Raw genomic sequence first — 19,762 nt, forward strand, 5'->3', positions numbered from 1 at the left:
GTTGTTTTTTTTTTTAATTTGTTTTAGCTTTTTATTTGGGGAAGTTTTTTTAGGTTGGCTATTTATTTAAAAACTGAAGTTTGGAAATACCTAATGTGAATTTGGGTTCAAGTCAGCAGATACTTATGCCAAAAACATTTTTAGTTTCTGGATTCGGAGAAGGTTTTGCACAAAATGAGTCAACATCACCAAGAAGATCAATGTGTATGCCACTAATTTTCTATCTGAATATTCAAAATCTGTTCCCAGCACTGCTTATGGCATTTCACTATACCATTCTCACATCTCAGCACATTGCCTGAATCTAAACAGGGTATTTGAAATCCAACTATTTTAATGTTTTGCTGTGGACATTATTCTACTTAACATATAGGAAAAGGCAAATAAACAGGAACTAGAGTCCAATCATCCTGTCTCCCATGTGACTGTTTTAACGACTTGTGAAGAAACTCAAAGACTATGCAACTTCTGTAAAATGAAACAGTCCCAGGACAATAAATGTCTCTGTGGGTTTACAACCTGAAATCTAAGTTAGTCTTTTTAAAAGAAAAAAATCTAAAACCAAAAATGTTAACAAAAAATAATGTTTGGTTTGGTTTAAAGGAAAGGTTTCATTTGTCATATAGCACTCCTTTTTTTTTTTTTTTTCATCTGTGGTGCTAGTGTTTGAGGGTTTTTCTTCATTTTGCTTAACAAAACTGAAATGCTGTTAGTTTACTGGGAATATATTGTATTTGCTAAATTTTGTCAAGCTAACCTTGAAGTTAACTGCTCATATCACCCTGACTTCACCTTATATTAATCCCTTTTTAGAACAAAACTAAAAATGTGGGGTAAAAATAAACTAGACAAATCTGTCAAATTGTTAAATACGGTCTAATAGATAGGAACAGTCTGTTAGTATTTTTTTAAGTACTTTTGAGTAAGGAAGGTAGTTGCACTAATTTGCATGATAGAAAGTATTGTCATGTGTGTAAATGTCTAGTACTAGAAAATCAGCAAACAATAAACTTATTGTGAGGAAAGATAAAATGAATATGAAAATTTCTCTTAACCACAGAGAAATCTGAAATCTAAATGATGATTTATTTCCTGTAAATGGCAACCTATCCAAATCCAGGTAAAAAAAAATTGATTGTTAATTTTCAAGGGATAGCATTGCAGTATAATATACATTGGCAATGAAACTTCTCCCTTGTATGTCTCACCTCTCAACAGATGGGATTGTCAGACAGCTGTGAGAAGGTCAAATGTCTAGGAATTATGAATAACAAACTCACAGAATATGCTGAGTTGGAAGGGACCCATCAGGATCATTGAGTCCAATTCCTGGCCTGGCACAGGACCATCCCCAAGAGTCACACCATGTGCCTGAGAGTATTGTCCAAACACTTCTTGAACTCTGTCAGGCTTGGTGCTGTGACCACTTTCCTGGGGAGCCTGTTCCAGTGCCCAACCACCCTCTGGGTGAGGAACCTTTTTCTAATATCCAACCTAAACCTCCCCTGACACAACTTCAGACCATTTCCTTGGCTCGTCACTGGTCGCCGCAGAGAAGAGATCAGTGCCTGCCCCTTCTTTTCCCCGTCATGAGGAAGTTGTAGACTGCAATAATGCCTCCCCTCAGTATCCTCTTCTAACTAGAGGTTCTGGATCACAGCTGCTTCACTCTTTCTGAAAATGGACAAGATATTTCCCTGTTGAATAGTGGTACCTTTAAAAGATATGAGAAGGATACAACACAATGTATTCTCTGGGCAGGTGTAAAAAATATATTTCTATTCTTGTCATGAGTACAAAATTAGGTTATGATCAGTAAAGAGGCATCACAAGCAGTAGCTACTAAACTCGGTAGAGATCTTTGCATTCTGTAGCTGCTGTGGAGTTGTTTGTTTATTTGTTTTTTCTCATTATTTCCTATCAGGCAAGGAAACTGAGGCATAGTAAGGTTCTTTAAGGTCAGAAAATACTCTGGTTTTAAAATAAGAAACAGAATCTAATTGTGGAGTGTCTCCTGTTTTGCTACCCTTTTTGAGATCTGTATCATTATCAATGTCATTGTGGAAATTTCAAATTTGTGGTAGGGCAGAAGAGGGCCAGTGAAGGATATGAAAAAGGCAACATAACTGGCAACAGTTATCAGTTTTAAGGACATCATAAGAACCTCCCCATGACCTTCTGTGGAATATGTATAATAGAACCATAAGTAAATCTTTTTCTTTGAATCAGAAATTTCAATCAATCAAAATAGACTTTTTCAAGTTTAAGATGGTAACATGTAGCATTGTGTCATAATATATACGTTGCAAATTGAATTTAGCCTGGCTTTATCTATACATATAACCTGTTCCATTGATTTTAGAGATAATTTGGAAATTGGGACAGTTTGCACTGTTTTCTTTCTAACTCTACACTCCTTTCATTAATTTTTTAATATATCTTTCGAAAGATCAATGAATTTTTTAAATATAGAAGTTTAAAATCTGTATCTTCTTTTCAAATTCAGAGTTGAAATCTACAGTCCTAGAAACAGAGAAGCAACGCATAGATGATGTTCAACGAGTACAGGTAAGATTCTAACAGAGATATTATATCTGTCATTTTTTAAAATGAGTGCAAAAGCAGTATTTCTTTCAGACATTTTTTGAAAAAGTTTTGTGCACTGAATGTTCTGAATGAAAACATGGAGTTTTTTATATGCTCCTTGGTGTATTTTGGTACAGAGATTGAAGGTTTCTGCCTGCCTAAGGTGATTCTTACAAAATTTTATTGTTCACACAGAAGTAAATTAACACTATGTCTGATGGCATTACTAAGCAATAGTAGTAGAAGATCTGGTTATATTAGCTAATCTACAAAAGTTAATGTAAGTATAAATGTCAGAGATTTTTTTTGACTCTCTGCTGCATCTTATAAAGGTGGTAGTAAGGGAATAGGTTTAGGGTGCCATGCTGGACTTAAATAAGTTGATGATATAATACTGGGACAGTCTGAGTTAAACTTGTGCAAGATAAACACAGTCTGTTTTATCTTTTTAGCAAGTCACCATACATGTTCTGTGCTTCATTAAAGGTGATGCAATTTGATGGGGTTGAGGAACTTCAAATTTTGTTTCCTCAAAAAACTAGCTGCTAGACTTATCTTACTGGGTAATAAGACCATTCAGTTGTCTTGCAAGTCATTAGAAGGAAGGCAAAGGTATGTTTTTCTGAAATCCTTGTTTGAAACAAGGAGTGACCAAAAGCTCTTGAAATCTCTTGTTTGCCTTTTCTTGTTTCATCCCTTCCTTGTTTCCTCTACTGGGTTTGTTTTTCTGTGTGGTGTGGTTGGTTTTTTTGGGGTTTTGGGGTTTTTTTGTTAGTGACAAGATGGTTCAAGCATCACTGCATTGAGCAGCACTTGTGAAAATGATCAGTAATTTGTTTTTTGGGGAGAAAATAAGGAATGTCTAGGTAAATGTATACTATTGATCATTAGACTTGCAAATTTAATTTGGGCTTGACCACATCTTTTACGAGCCATGCGTGGGAAGAGTAGGTGTATTAACGTTATGGCTTCTATCTTGCCAAACAACATTAAAGTAGGTCTTCTAGGTGGTTACCTAAATTCTTCTACCTCCATATTAAGGAACATTTTAAAACTAGAGCCCATTAATTAAAATAATATTATGAAGTTATCCTATATTGCAGTCTTTTAAGTTCAACCTAAAATATATTTGTCCCATGCTATTTTTATATTTGTTACTCACTAGTAATGGTTTCTACTATTTACTTTGAAAAAGTACTTTTTCCTATACTTCCAGAAAATTATTGTACATAAGCAGCATATTTAATCTGTCTCTAAGATTTTAATTCATTGCAAGACACAATGTATATGAAAGGTTTTCTTTTTGGAAATATAATTAATTGAAATATGTTTATGAATGCTTAGGTATTTTACCTAAAAAAAATAATTATTATGAGATTTACTATGAGAATGAAGTTAAACCAGCAGCACTAGAGCACTGTGTGATTTCTTGAACAAATAACATTTGCTTCAGGTTGGGAACTTTTTGTTATTTTTAAAACTAACCTATTACAATTATGAATTGTGTTTGCTTGTGTTATTAGAGATTTCCATTTCTCTTGCTCAGTGTTGATCTCTTACGACAGTAATGTGAACTTCTTCCATTCTATACTATTATTCATCAATAAAGTGCAGAACTAACAGGATCACCCTGCTTGCAGAAAGTCATCTCAAGTTTTTGCTATATTATGTTGTCATCTTTCTGTTTCATTTTGAAAATCTGAGTGGAAGTTTTTAATTTGAGGAATCATATGTGGATAAAATGTTGTCATATGTTCAAATTATTTCTGTATAGTCTCAAGCAGTTGAGTGTATTCTATGTATCAGTCAATGTCCAACTATATCCATCTATAAAAATATCAAGAAAGTAGAATGGCCATCATGTTTGTAGGTAAATCCTTTACTGCAATCAGATAATTCTTGGTGTTATGTTTACATTTTTAAAGTCATAAAATGTTATGGTGTATTTCTATTAGAGATATATCCTCTTTTATTTGTCCAGCTAGTTTTCCTTTCTGAAAAAAAGCAAACAGTGGATGAAGTTACCCCCGTAGTGATTTTTCTCTTTTTCTTTTGATACATAAAAAGGAAGAAAGCTCTACTGTAATATTAGAAATTGATCAGCCAAGTCTTCTTTCCTCTCCCTCTTTTCTCTCCTGGGAAAAGACATTTTCCACATGTTATTAAAATAATTGAAGATGGTTGACATAGAAATGAACACAATTGTAGCGTGATGTTGAAAAATTGTCTCATTTATGATAATGAGACATTATTATGTCTCATAACTAAAGGGTTCAGAATAATTCTACATTAAAAGCACAAGTAACATAGAGAGCCTGTATTCTAGACTTTCTTGCCAATGGAACGGACATTTATATATATATATCCTCTCCATTTCCTTATCTTTACAATTTTAGATATAATCTTCATGTTTTGCAGCATAATATCCTAAAGTTTAAGACTGCTTTTTTGAGTCAAAAAGACCTAATTTAAAAAAATTACAACTGAAAGAAATGAGGATCTGTTGTGCTTGAGGGGTTGTGCTTTCTTTTAGTACAGGAATTGTTAAGCAGAGCCAAAATAAGAAAAATTGGCAGCCATTTCAAGTCCTGAAATGCCAAAGAGCAACAATGTCTGCTTAGTCTTCCCAGTGCAAACAGAGAAAATTTTTTTAGGCTCAGCTCTTTTAGTGAAGGAAGAAGAGAACAATTGAATGTCCTAATTTAGAAATTCCAGCTTCAAACCTGATCTTTAGACCTGACAACTGTACTTTGTACAGGAGTGGATATCCGCTTTGCTTTGTACCCCTGATCTTTTATGCTACTTTATCAATTTTCCTTACATTGTAACTCAGTTTCAGATTAGCTTGATTTTCTTTATATGGTAGGCAAAATCAGTAAAAAGAAGAAGGGGGGAAAAAAAATCCTTTAATTGCAAAATAAGTACATGAAAACTAAGCTTCAATTAGCAGTAGGACATTACAGGACTAGAAACCTAAAGTTGTTTGAAAGGCACCTAAATTCCTTATTGTGTTATACATCTTATTATAAAATTATTTGAAATTTCTATTTTTGATAATTTGTAATGATTGTCTATTAATTTAAGAAGAAAGCCCTCATTACATTTATTCAAAAGTTAGCATCCAGATGTAATGAATCCTTCTTTATACCACTGATGATGCGTGGTCCCTGGTCTCAGGAGATGGAGTTTTGCCAGATTGTTCCAGTTGCTAGTAGTTTACTTGTAAGATATTTTACACTGAGTATTTAAACTATATTTACATCAGAAAAACTTACCATCAAAAAAATTCTTATACTCATGTTTCCATCTCAGTTTTTCACTTTGGTTTGGTTCACCACATTTAAGCCAACAAATAAATCTCAACCAAAATTATATGTATTTTTGGAACAACATGTACTTCCACTGGCTCTAACAGCCAGACAAAATTTTGGCAGTTCTCAGGTGCTGAAGACAGATTTCTACTGCATGATTTATTGGTGTGCTTTCCAACAATATCATAGGGAAACAATGCTAGTCTTAAAAAACTTAAATTACAGGCCAGGTTTTACCACGGTGAGGATACTTCCTGTTTTATAAAAACATAAGTTTGACTCTTGGAGTGTCTCTTTAGAGTATTCCTAACTACCACACTTTACTAGTAACTCCTCTCTCAATCTTTCAGCAGGGACCTTTTTCTTACTCTAGTCGTTAACTACGAATTATTATAACTCCTTAGGGTAATAGCTTAGTGACATTTGAAATGTTCCAATTTTGACACTTAGTAAGGCAAGAAAAAAGGTTTTGAAATCCTTTATGATAAATATAATATAATCAGTCTATTTAGAAAGTATAAAACATTGGTGGGACTGGGATTTACTTTTCATTATAAAATGTCACCGCTAGAATTTGTCTCAGGAACACGCATTCTGCTCAAAACTCTCTCTTAAATGAAATTTCAGAAATTATTCTTCACCAGTGAAAGTAGGATAAGAAAGGTAGATAAAAGATTTGGCTGAAATGGTGAAACACAAAAAAGAAAATAAAAAAGGGAGATTTTATAAACCTGTTTTTAGACTATAGGATTTGGAGTCTGATATGAAACCTGTTTTATTTAGATATTACATGGTTTTCATCAATTGTAGATGAGACTAGTGAACAACTGTGTTCGACAGGAGTTTGAGGAAAATTGGGAATTCTTCCTTTATGAACCACCAAACTGTTCTATGGCTATTGCTCTTCTTACACTGCTTGGTTTTACATGTTCTTTCTTGAGATATTTATTCAGAAAGTACCTGGGAACAAGTGTCACTCCTCTTCCATGCCTTTGCTATTTGAAAGGTTGCTTTTTGTAAGGGGGAAGAGAAGGCTTGTAGAAGCAATGAACTGTTACCCTAAACCAATTCTTTTCCTACAAAAATATGACCACCAAAGTCTTAGATTTCAGCAGCCAAAACAGTTACATATGTAGGTTAAAAAAAAAAAAAAAAAGGCAATCAACAAAAATGTATGACATATTCACAAGGATCTACTATATACAGTTGTGTCACTGAGGAAAGAAAGGACTATGAAAGAAGTAAATGTTCTTGGAAGTTTCCATATAAACTACGATAGTGACTAGAATTGGATATCTTCTTTTAAGGAGAACTGTATCAATGTAAACTTTCTGCAACACCTTGCCAGCATACCCAAATTTCAGAAAACAAAAAACTAAAAAAAATTCAGATGTACAAATCTATCTTTTCGTCTTGCAAAAAATAAACCCAGACTTGCTATATGTGGTGTGGAGGAACTCATGTTCTAATTGCAGGTCCAATGTGTAACATTAGAATTGGGGTATCTCTTAGCTTTAAGTGGATGAATATCAGGAAGCATATCTAGTGTTTTCTTGTTAGCCATAAGAGTAAACGATATTTTACCAGAAATGTACAAAAAGGAAACAAAGTTTGTGTGAAACAAGAGGTGATAGAAACCTGACAGACAACTTTACTGCCGGGGTCACAGGGACTGCTAAAATGCAGAGCATTTTGCTCAAGTAGTAAAGGGGAATCTAACCTTTGTGGAACTTCACTCACTCCAGGACAATTTTAAGTGCAAATCAAGTATTTTATGTTCATGAAATATAGTTTTTATGCAGAAGCTTCTAGTTTTATTCATGGGAATCTTTGATTCTTAATATTAGAAGTTACTTTTCAGTTGAAACATTCTGCCATTTTCAGGTTTCTTTTATGCTTTGTTTTCAGAAAACCTAACAAGCATGAATAGATTTTTCATTTTCTAAAACTGTAGCAGATTAATTAACTAAACTTTTTAAAACAAGAAGTGAGATTCTCTTAATTGAGACCTCAATAAAATTTAAACAGAGATTGTCTGTTCCAGTCTGTTCTGCTTCCTACGTGACTAGTAGTTGAACTTGTAATTAAAATACTGTCATCTGATAACGTCGAGGTTTCTTAGGCCAGAAAGGAAGAATGAGAAAGCAAATAGAAATAATAAAAATAAGGGAAGAGATATTTAACTAGAGAGTCGGAAGGACATCATAAGGAAGTCGACCTACTCAACCACTAGATGGCAGTTAAGGATTTCTGAATGGACTGCAAGACTCTTGTAAATCAACGCAGGGCAGTCCAGCAGACACCCTAGAGCAAGAATTCAATTTTTTTATTTTTTTTTTTTTTTTAGTCAAAGTGGTGGTTTTCTGGTGGTCAGTAAGTTAGCCTATAAAAAGTACATACAATTGCTCTGTTTAATCTAAGCAAAATTTAGTAATTGGAACATTTCTCAAAGCTAATTTTTGGGACTCTGTCCCAAAAATAAGAAATAATAACAAAGGCCCGAAACATTAAAAGTTTAGAAAGCCCTATTCTGTCACAGTTAAGTTGTTTTGTTTGTTTGTTTGTTTTTTAAACCAGTGAAGGGAAAACATTTGGTTGGGTCTACAAGCCTTCTGGATGACTGTCTTTGTAGTGATAATTAAAAAGTTTTACTGCTGAATTACCATCATTTAAATAAAGAGGTCAGTTTTCTTTTGGATATGAAATTTATTTCTTCAACAGCAATCTTGAATCCATTTTCTATTTAGTTCTTATTAGGGAGATGTTAAAAAGAAGAGGGAGATAAAAGTGCATTGGACATAATTAATTGACATAATATAAAATATAAATCACAGGCTCCATATTTAAATAAAAATAAAGGAATATTGTATGTCAAGCCTGTGTGGTAGAAAAATAAAAACATTTAATTCTCAGAACAAATGTTAGTATTTTGTATTATATCCAAACTTCACAATACTTGGATTGACTTCTATTGTGTTGCTTGAAATGTTTGCCTCTTTAAAAGAAATGACATACTGGTATTATTTTCAGTGGAGTGACAATAGCACATTTTTGCACTCTTCCTCCTTACCGTGGTGAGACTAAAATTTGTTTTCTTCTAATCTGTAGTCTTCATATTAATTTCAAGATGAAGTTTTACTTCTGTGCTCATTTCACTTTTCAAGGCTCTTTATTCGAATTTTCCACTTTAATTGAGGTAGCATGCCATGTATCATAGATCTCAAATACACAAAAAATCATAGCACAGTTCAGGTTTAAGTAGACATAAGGAGGTAATGAGTAGACATTAGGGTCATGTACAGACCCTTTCCCAACAACACCCTCGTCCAAGCCAGGTTAGCTTAGATGTGCGGTGGTTTTTTTCTCAGGACTTAGCTCATCTCTGAGTATAGCTATGTGGTAATGCTAGTATGTACTTCCTGTTTTGCCTAGTCAGTGGTAAAACAGTAAGTCTTGCTATGTTTCTGATGTGTTGTTTCAATAACAGTTAAAGGAGATGAAAATGTGTGCTCAAACAGCACATATATTTCCTGTGAGTTACTCCTAATTCGAATACAACGTATGTTCCGGCATTGATTAAAATTCTCAGGAAACTGCTGGTCAAGTTCTTGTGATTCATCTAGTGTCACAACTTCTTCATCAAAGACTTTTGTGAAAATATGGCAGAATATAATATAAATTTTGCATCCTGTAATCATAATTGGCATTCTTCTTTTTCCATTTTAAGTATGCTTTATACTTACACAAAACCAGATAAGCTTTTTTTTTGTCATTTCAGGTACAACTTCTTGGAAAAGTAGCACCAACTTTAAGATTTGGGCAATAATAGTACATGAACAGTGTGCTTGCAAATTCTATAGAGTGGAAGTTGATTTAGTATTTACATACTTCCTTTTCTTCTGTCACTGATGGGGAAAAAAGGAGAATGAGACTAAAACTGAGAAACTTATTTATTTTAACTAGAATTACTTGGTGATACTAAAAATCCTTGGCTCTAATATGAGAAAGTTTCATCTCTTGAAAAAGAATTATGGTATAGGGTTTGTATAGAAAAAATTACCTCTTTTCTGTCTGTGTTTGTGTGTGATTCTGACCCCTAATATGTTTCTTCTCTTGCCTTTTACAGTGAGCTTCTTGTAAAATACTACCAGAGTACAGTAACTTCTGTGAGGGAGCAGTGAATAGAAGAGCCTGATATTCATGTACTTATTGAAAATTCTGTTCTTTCTTCTCCTCTGACTCCTCACTTGTTTTACTCATGAAAATTGGGAAATTGAGGTAGTACTCATGCCATTTATACTATGCATACTCATACTATGCATTCCTGGTTAGAGCAAAATATATATGAGCTGTATTCATCAATTGTCAAAATGCAATTTGTTTTTTCTTTAATTCTCTAAAATGGAAATCCTATTTCAGATGAAACCTGTAACTCCCCTTCTCCCAAAATATGATTTATAATGGAAGTTTCATTATTTATATATGAAATTTCTCTCATATTTTGGAGCAAGGTGAAACCAAAGAGATTTTTTTATGTTCAGTGGTACCACACTATACTTGGATTATGTAGAATATTTTTGCTACTATAGTATTTACCTTTCAAATTTTTTAAAAAGAATTCTACAGAGATTGAAGAGAACAGATGAAGAAATTACATTAGACACAGGAGAGCAGCACGAAAGTGTATGTTTGTAAGTTTGTGTGCATATGTGTATATGAAAAGAAAATTTCTTCTTGTGACATTCCTAGCAGGACATCTCATTTGTCAAGTGGACTTAAGCTATTTGAGAGACCTTATGCCATTCTCTTGGCATTAAAGATCAGGTGCTACCTTTTGTTGGTGTTGATCCTGAGAATTTCCACAGGACCCTTTATGTAGAAGAGAGATAAGAAATGGTTTTCTCAGTAAGAATAAATACTTCTTTTACTTAGAAATATCCTAAATAATTTAAAAACAAAACAAACAACCATGATATACTGCCATATCCGAATGAGAAATTAAAAGAAAAGCTTAGGATAATTTAAAATCCTTGGATATAAAACAGACTAACCATTTTGTCTTCTACTTGCATTTAGATCAAAAGATAGCTATCTCTAGGTTTTCCATTTTAAATTGACATAAATAAATAAAAATAGTAAAATCACTTATTTTCTTTTTCTGTTTTCCATTTTCTGGTTTTGAATACATGTTTTTCTTTGTATTTATTCTTTAGAGAATAAGCCCAAAACTACTGATAAAAATTGTTACATATTGCTGAATGTTTAATTGACTTTTGCTATCAATATTCAACTTTTCCTAAAAAGAGGCATTACTTTTTTCTAATGTCCATTATACCAAAAAGGTTTTGCATAACCTCTCAAAACCTAAATCTTGTTTTTGGTTGCTCGGTTGTGATTGACTTTATTTAAGGTTCTTTCACCCAAAATGATACAGCCTTAGTTTTAATATAGCCTTCATAATTTCAAAGAGTTAGAGAAGGTGACTGACTTCCAGGCCCCTGCCTTCAGCATATTCATGGATGCATTTGTGAAGGCTCTGATTCCATTTCCACAAACTTTTTCTGTTGTGAGAAGTAGGCTCATGTTTCAGGGTAGAGAAGACTAACTATCCCTTTCTACAAAGATTTATTCTTCTTGTGGATATTTTTTGCTGCTTATTCCCTGCTGGAAGCCTGAAACAAAAGCAACTTGTAAACCTCCCATTTTGTGGTCTGGCTGAACTCTTGGGTAAAAAGGGCAAGTAGTGTGTAGAAGTATCATGCTCTGGACAGTTGCTTATCAGGGTGTGGCAAAGTTCACCTAGAAAATCATTAGCTTTTTTGATCTCTACTACTGGAGATTAAAGGCGTTCCAAGTCCTTCAAGTTCAGTTTATTAATGTTCACATTTTAGGTCATAGAATCCTTACCGTTATTTCTTGCATAAAAACTAGTATGGTTTTTGTATGTAAAAAACAGAGAAATAACAATAGAATGAGTTAATTTACACAGTGACTACTTTCCAGATTGCTGCTCAGTTCCAAGCTGAATTGAAAATCAGGAAAAGGCCTGGTGTGAAAAAGTTCAATGCCTTTTTCTAGTATGTCAATGTAGTAATGTTTGAGGTATGCTAGATTTTGTGTTTTTACAGAATGAGATGGATGGTTGCCTTGGCCTGAATACACAGGAAAACTAACCAAATATTTTAGATTCATAGTTTAAATACTTTAGAACAAACACAGGCAATGGAAAAAGTGATCCATCATGTGATAGGTATTTCAATAAACTGCCTAAATATGGAGGAGAAAATAAATTCAGACAGTTTTTATACAAATTTTTAAGGAAATCTGTGACTCTCAGGGTACCTGTTGCTTATTGGATTGCTAACATAGGTGGTTTGGTTTTAGTTAGCTCTTCATCTGCATAGCTAATCATACTCTACCAGTCTCTTTGCAGTCCACAGCACAACATGTAAAAACCACCATAAACAGATAAAATAAGGTTATATTAAAATTAATAAATTTCAGGTGGTTTTTTTTTTTTTTTCTTTCAGTGCCCATTGTCTTTTGCATACTTGTTTTACACTGGTCAAGTGATAGAACAGTTGGACCAGTTTCTGGGCTAAATGAGGCAATGTGGAGGGATGAGCCTTTTTACAAGTCTTGTTTACTGCTATATTGTTTCACGTCTCTCTGATAGTGAAATTTAATCTATGCTAGGACAGAAACCTTCAAGACTTGAGAGAGGCCTTTTGGCTTGTTTTTGTTTTGGTTTGGGGTTTTTTTTTCTTGGTTGGTTGTGTTTTTTAAAATAAAACAGGTCTAAAATTTTCCGGACAATCAGGCTGAAAAAAATTATTTGTCCAGACTAAAAGTAGCATTATGTAAGACTACATTATACTTGACTTCTGTGTATCTCCTAGGGTGGTCAGTGGTTCTGTGAGATTTTATTTTGTCTTGTCTTCTCTGTAGTCTACCAAAATTCCTGTTAGGTTCCTATTGTAGCAAAATGTGGGTATAATCTAAGGTTTTATTTCAGTTAAGAGTTACACTTTATAGAGAGAAAACTCTTTCAATCTTAGATGTATCTCAAGTTGATTTGGAGTTTTTATTATTTATTAAAATGGGTACTGTAAAGAACTAGTATCTTATCCTCCTAAATGCACTTAGCCCAGGGTGCATTCTGTTCAGGAACAGAAAGTTCAAGAATCTAATCTGAACAAAGTTCTTTTTCCTTTGACCTTCAGCTTTAAAACTTGGCATTTGCAGTGCTTCTTCAAGGGTGTATGTTCCCTGCTAAGCCTGTGTTTGTTTATTTGAACTATTTGAATTTCAATAATTATTGATTTCTACATGTAATGGTTTGGGAGGGGTTTTTTGTCACCCATGATAGGTTATGACAAAACCACTTGGTTCATTAGACATGTCTCAGCTCTTTAGTTTAGGAAGAATTACACAATCCTGACGCCAGCACAGTGCAGGCTGGTATAATCCATCTCTTGAAGTGTGTCACTGAGTGGGAGATTCTCTGACATCCACCAAATAAAGTTTATAAGTTCAGGCAGGGCAATGCACTACGCTGTTTTTGTTTCAGGTCTTACTTGCTCAGAGCAATACTGGGGAGCTGTGCATCATGTTTCTTTATGCTTGGAGGAAGAAACATGGACTATTGTGAAAATGTGTATCCTTTGTCCCCATATGTACAACTTCAATAAAGTAGAAACTTCTCACAAAAAGGTAATCTGAGGAAGAAACCAGTATCCAATACTCATTCTAATCTTCAGCAGTTCTCTCTGATGCTATTGGCAAGTTTGCCAACTTTTGACTCAGCTTCAACTGCCGTAAAACTAAAATGCTGCAATGAGCTAAGTGATACATGAGAATTAATTAGATGGATGCTATTTTGTTGGAATGCAAATCAAGTCTCCACCAGTACTTCTCATTTGACAATCACTGTAGCACTAAAAAAATGCCTGTTAAATGTTGTGTCTCCTTTTCTTAAGGTTGATCTGCAGTTGCAAGAAGTAGCTTTGAAAATGAGACAGCTTTAAAGAGAGAAACCTGAATAGAGATCACATTTCTCTGACTGAATTAAATTCTTACTGTGGCTCTACTTTGTGCCATTCGGTGAGCGTGCGCGTTCAAAAATGTTTCACTTCGCGTAGAAAAAGGGCATTTATTAACAAAGCAGTTGGAAAGAGCATCCTTCCAAGTAACTGTACACTGCTAGTACCACCAGGTATTCCCAGGTGCTCACTTCCTGGAAGACCTGAGGGGTCTTGTTCTGTCCATCTTTATCCTGTTTAACTGTATGCTTCATTTCCTGAGTGTTCTTGCAGCTAGGTAGCAGCATAGACTCTGATTCATGAATTCTGATGTAGAGAAACTAAAAAGTTAAGGTTTTAAAAAATAATCAATCCAAATATAATCCTATCATCTAAATATGAATTCCACCCAAAGAGGTAATTTCATGACAGTAAGTGGCAAATTGCTGAAAATGAACAAACTGCTGATGCAACTTTTGGGCTTGTAATAGTATAAGGCATTAACTTCTAAAATTGAACTCTAATATGCCTTTATTTTTCAAATATTCCAAAATTACTGCTAAGAACTGCCATTACATTTATTTTCAAAGAAAAAGATACATTATGGCTATTCATAAAGTATATAAGTGAATGAAAGCTGAGAAAGACATAGATAAAATATAATACAGATGAACATATATGTGTGTCTATATGTATAGACTAGGGCTAACTTTCAGAGATATGGGGCTTCTCTGATTGGAAATTTAGTTGTAGAATGGTCTATAGGTTTCAGTCGCTCATTTGATAAACTAGCTTGTCAGACTCCAGAGAGGAGGCAGCTGTAATGTGATCTTTTACATGTTTGAAGATCCTGGATACGTTCTATCTATACAGATCAGCTCTATGCTGGACATCTGATATGCATATGTGGAAAACATGACAAGATTGGAATGAATTGGATGTAATGGCTTTTGGTACATGTGAAGATCGAAGTGTGCAACCTTTAGCCAGTAAAGCCAATATTCCCAGATCAGTGTACACACAAGCCTATCAGTGCAACACAAAGAGGACATCAGTCCCAGATTCAGCATCCAACTCATTGCACATGGAACATGTACAACCTGATTAAAAAATGCTGGGCACTGTTCTGTAGCCATACACCTCTGAATTTTTTTTTCCTGCTCACTCTTTCATACTCAAGTCACATGGATAAAGCAAGGGTTAAGCATCCACCTTTCTTTCTTTCTTTACAGAAAGAAGACTGTCCCACAGTACCTGGGTCCTGGGTAAGAACTCTAGGCAAGAAAAAATTTCCTCATAACTCTTTTAAACCCTGTAGGTTTCTGCTGTGGAAGTGTCCTCTGGATTGAAAATGAAACTTCTTTTCATTATGTGTGATTTTATTAATCTCAGTCTTCTGGTCCTTGTCAAGAGCTTTTGACCATCTTTCACATGTATGAAAAATTAAGTATTCCCTTGCTTATTCTTCTAAGAAAATGGTATGATTTTCTTTTCCAATTGGATTTATATATAGTTTAAATTTCCTTTCTTGTTGAGGATAGTGGAAGCATTCTGTGACTTTCATTTGTTTGATACAGTCCTTTCTGATCTAGAGGTAGACTTTAAACTAGGGGAAAGGCAGAAATCTAATTAAACTGCTCTGAGGGCATCTTAATAGTCAAAATGAAAAGTATCTCTATCTAAAATAATTACTGAAACACATAGATACTGGTGCCTTGTTTGTTTGTTTGTTGTGTTTTTTTTCTTTTAGTTTCTTTGATTTTTAAACTAAATAAATTAAAGTACATCATTTCCTCTGGATAAATATATCTTCATTCACATCAAAGTCTTGTTTGTTCATAATATGCTGTTTCTGTGAAAACCTGGATATGTTGGTGACCTTTAGGTACAACACAGCAGAAAATGCTATGTCTTGAGGACAACAGAAAAACTGTTTCTTAGGGCATGGGATAAACAGTCCCTTTAATTAATCAGTGCATTTTCATTTCTTGTCTGAATTGCTAATTCATCTCACTTGATTGTCCATTTTTTTAAACTTTAAAAATTACTTCTTTTCTTGAGAGAAATTTAATTATTTGCAGGGTAAATTGTCTTGTAGAACAGAGAATTCTAGGTTTTTCCTGTAGTTAGGTAGATTTTCAGTATTCAAGAATTACTACTTTTTCTTGTTAAAAGTTGAATCCAATCTCCTGAGTAAATGAGTTTTTAAAACAGTGAACTGTTCTGAGATCAGCCATCATTAAGGCAAATCTCGTCAGAGCCACTGAATATTGTGCTTAATCCTGTTGGCTTCAGTTTGTTTATGGCAGAAACGAATTTGCTGTATCTCTCATAAAACCCTTGCTGGAGTGTTCTTACAGTGTAAAATGGGAGCTTAGGAGAATTACCGTCTAGGGAAACTGGATTTGATCTCAGCTGAAAATCGGTGTGTGGCCTTAATGATCCGAGCAACACAGTCCCTTTGATAATGTTGCTTTTTGAAGAATTGATAGGCCTTATTGCATTTGCAGGTGACTGGTAGGGGGATAAGAGTAGATGAAACAAAGGGATAATAGAATATTGTATTTCTCCTTTATTAAGAAATTCTTTAACAAAACTGTTTTGCTACGATATACTGAGTTATTAAAGGAAACTGAATGGACTGAAGCACCGTCAGTAATTTGTAGTGGAAATGTCTTTTTCAGCTTTTTTACCTTCTAATCTTAGTGGTTTTAAATATGTCTGCTGTGTTAATTCCTTCACTACTCATTTTTTTACGTTCTTTTCTCTGTTTCACATTTTAATTTAACCTTTAGTGGGGAGACCTAGTTGATATTCATAACTTTTGGTTCAAACTGCTGTTCCAGAAAGTTCAAACAATGTAGGAGATTGTAAGTTTTGATAAAAGTGCTTCAAAATCAAACAATATTTGGTTTAAACGTAGTAGTTGCTGTTTTATTTCTGAGATTGCTTTAAGACAGCTAAGAAACTCAAACATAAATAAAAAATTGAAACTTTGTCTGAAAATGAATTCTATACAGAAACCTTTTTTTTAAGTATTAATGAATATACATTTTAATAATAATCCCCACGTGGAAGTTATAGCTTCATTTTCCCAAAAGAAAAATTACTTTTAAATGTTTCATGTGTCAAAGGATGAGAAAAACATCTTTCTGAAATAGATCAAGGCAATTAGTTATATCAGGTATTGTATGTGTATTTGCAGGCTTCTTTACAAGACCTATAATCTGAATATTTGAAATATTTCCTATGAAGTAAGCCTACAGTCTCATCCAGGATACATATGGGTTTTATAAAAGGAAATAAAAGGCACTAAACAACAGTTTTGCTGTAACCACTTGGGAAAGCTGTTGCATGACCAACTTAATTCAACTAAATGCTTGAAGTGCTGACCAATATTACAAATATAAAGACAAAAAAAAGTACTAAAAAGTAAATGTATACAGCTAGAAAAGATTTCTTTATTAGAAGATTTTTTTGTTGTAAATTCATGTCTGTTCTATCTCTTGTTCTATTTTCCTGAATAAGCACAAAGGGCTGGTTTTGGACTAGGTTGCTTCTATTGGTACCATTTGATAAAAACGCATAACCATTAAATTTAGTACAGTTTGTTACTGGTACTTATTTTAAAATGTAGGAATTACTGTGCCTTTTAAGGTTGTTTCCTTGACTTGGCCTGCAGCAAGCAGGATCAGATGTTTCAGAGAAAGAGATAAAAAAATCTGAAAACTGTCAAATCCAAAATAACAGTTTGAGACAAGAAGCTTTTCTGACGTTATTCCCGGTCTGTCACTTGGCAGAGGAGTTAGAAATTCGAGGTGGGAGGAAAGTTCTGCCTTAGTTTTGTCTTACTTCTTTTCCTCCCCGCTCATGCTGGTTGGAGAAAAGCATAATTATTCTGTTCTGAGATGACCTCTTTTCCAAAAGGCAACATTTGTTGTATTCTGCATTCCTGATCTGCGTTGTATCATCATGCTGTATTCAAACCCAGTGCTCAATGCTATGTGGAGTCTGTTATGCATGGTGCATCACTTTGAAGAAACACAACATATTTACAGTTAACAGAGTTAAAGTAATGCAGAGTCTTCCCACCACTGTGTCTGCATAGCTATGTGCATACAAATGCTCACAGTACTTGTGATCAGCAGTTGGTTGTTTTCTTGGTCAGGGTATGTGCAGGGAGGGAGGGGTTACAACTGCTTTTTGGTTTTGCAAATATAATCATGGTCTAAAATATGCTTGTACTAATGAAGGTAGTATCATACTGAAGCAAGTAATTTTCCTGAACTGTCTTCTTCCAGTTAAAATGTAGCTAGCCAAAATGATATATCATTTTTTAAAGGCTTGTCATAACTAGGTTATTTTTGAACCTCTGGAATACCAGTATTCTAGACCTATATTTAATTTTTTATATAGTGATGAATTCTATCTTTTTTTTGTGCTTATTATTTGTTTTCTTTAAAAGGCTGATTTTGAGGTGAAATCTGAGGAGCGTGCCAGTGTCATACAACAACTCGAGCAAACTATTGAGGATCTGAGGACAAAAATTGCAGAACTAGAGAAACAGTTCCCTGCCACAGAGGTACAGACTGCTGGGAGGGAGCAGGAAAATGAGCACATACACGCAGGAGAACTCAGCAGTGTGACTCTTCAAAGGAATGAAGAGGAGATGACACCCAGGACTGTGTCACAGGCGAGATCTGTACAGACGTCGCCAACAGAGGATTATTTAGCACATACAATGCCTTCCATCAGTGCACTGCCACAGCAACCCCCCCCACCTCACTTAGAAGGAGGCAAAAGCGAAGGGTCAACTCAGAAATTGCCAGCTCTCGAAATACAGCCCACATTTTGTTCTGAAGTCTCCTTAATTTTGTCACCGAAGCTAATCTCAGTGCCACTGGATGCAAGCCAATCAGTACAGAGTACACTGCAGTCACCTCTTCCAGGACCCAAAGTTGATTTGTCCCTTGGATTTGAAGGAGAGATTGAAACGCCAGTTTCCCACCAGCCTCTGAGTACTGTGGATACAAAAAGTGAACATCCCTCTTTGTCCCGAGAGCCCACATGTAGCATTCCCCCATCACTGCCAGCAACAGAACAGGCTGCCTCCCTGACTAGAGCACATGGCGCTTCCTTTGTCACTCCCATGTCCATGGCAGGAGTACCACCCCCACCACCTCTGCCCGGCTCAGGACTCCCTCCTTCTGCTGACTCAGCAGTGCCACATCTGGACCACTCCTTGCCAGGTGTCATGATGGCACACCCCCCTCCTCCTCCACATTTACCAAATGAGGAGATATCAATTCCTCCAGCTTCTCCTCTCCCATATGCTGGATTCCCATCACCACCTCTACCACCACCTTTGCCTGGAGCAGGAGTCCCATCTTCTCTACCTGGTTGGGGTATCCCGCCTCCCCCTCCACCACCCCCACCTTTACCTGGGGCTGGTGTCCCTCCTCTGCCTCCTCCTCTGCCTGGCCTGGGAATGCCACCAGCACCACCTCCGCCTGGAGCAGGACTGCCACCACCTCCCCCACTTCTGTCCGGAGCAGGCATCGCTCCACCTCCTCCACCACTTCTGCCTGGTGCAGGCTTCCCCACTCCACCCCCTCCACCACCTCTGCCTGGTGCAGCTGTACCTCCTCCACCCCCTCCACCACCTCTGCCTGGTGCAGCTGTACCCCCTCCACCACCTCTACCTGGTGCAGCTGTACCTCCTCCACCCCCTCCACCACCCCTGCCTGGTGCAGCTGTACCTCCTCCACCACCTCTGCCTGGTGCAGCTGTACCTCCTCCACCACCTCTGCCTGGTGTAGGTGTACCCCCCCCACCACCTCTGCC

The 19,762-nt window shown here is 35.5% G+C and overlaps 1 protein-coding gene across 1 annotated transcript in view; it reads left to right on the forward strand.

Moving 5' to 3' along the window:
* Positions 1-19,762, forward strand: part of FMN2 (formin 2) — a 178,589-nt gene that overhangs the window by 52,548 nt on the left and 106,279 nt on the right. Inside the window, 3 exon segments of the mRNA XM_027657210.1 lie at positions 2,507-2,568; positions 18,384-19,757; positions 19,760-19,762. The exon segment at positions 19,760-19,762 is cut by the window's right edge and continues 188 nt beyond it. Of these exon segments, the coding sequence (XP_027513011.1) occupies positions 2,507-2,568; positions 18,384-19,757; positions 19,760-19,762 (1,439 nt within the window).

Source organism: Corapipo altera, unplaced genomic scaffold (assembly GCF_003945725.1).
Source record: "Corapipo altera isolate COAL_440 unplaced genomic scaffold, ASM394572v1 2c, whole genome shotgun sequence".
NCBI classification, from domain to species: domain Eukaryota; kingdom Metazoa; phylum Chordata; class Aves; order Passeriformes; family Pipridae; genus Corapipo; species Corapipo altera.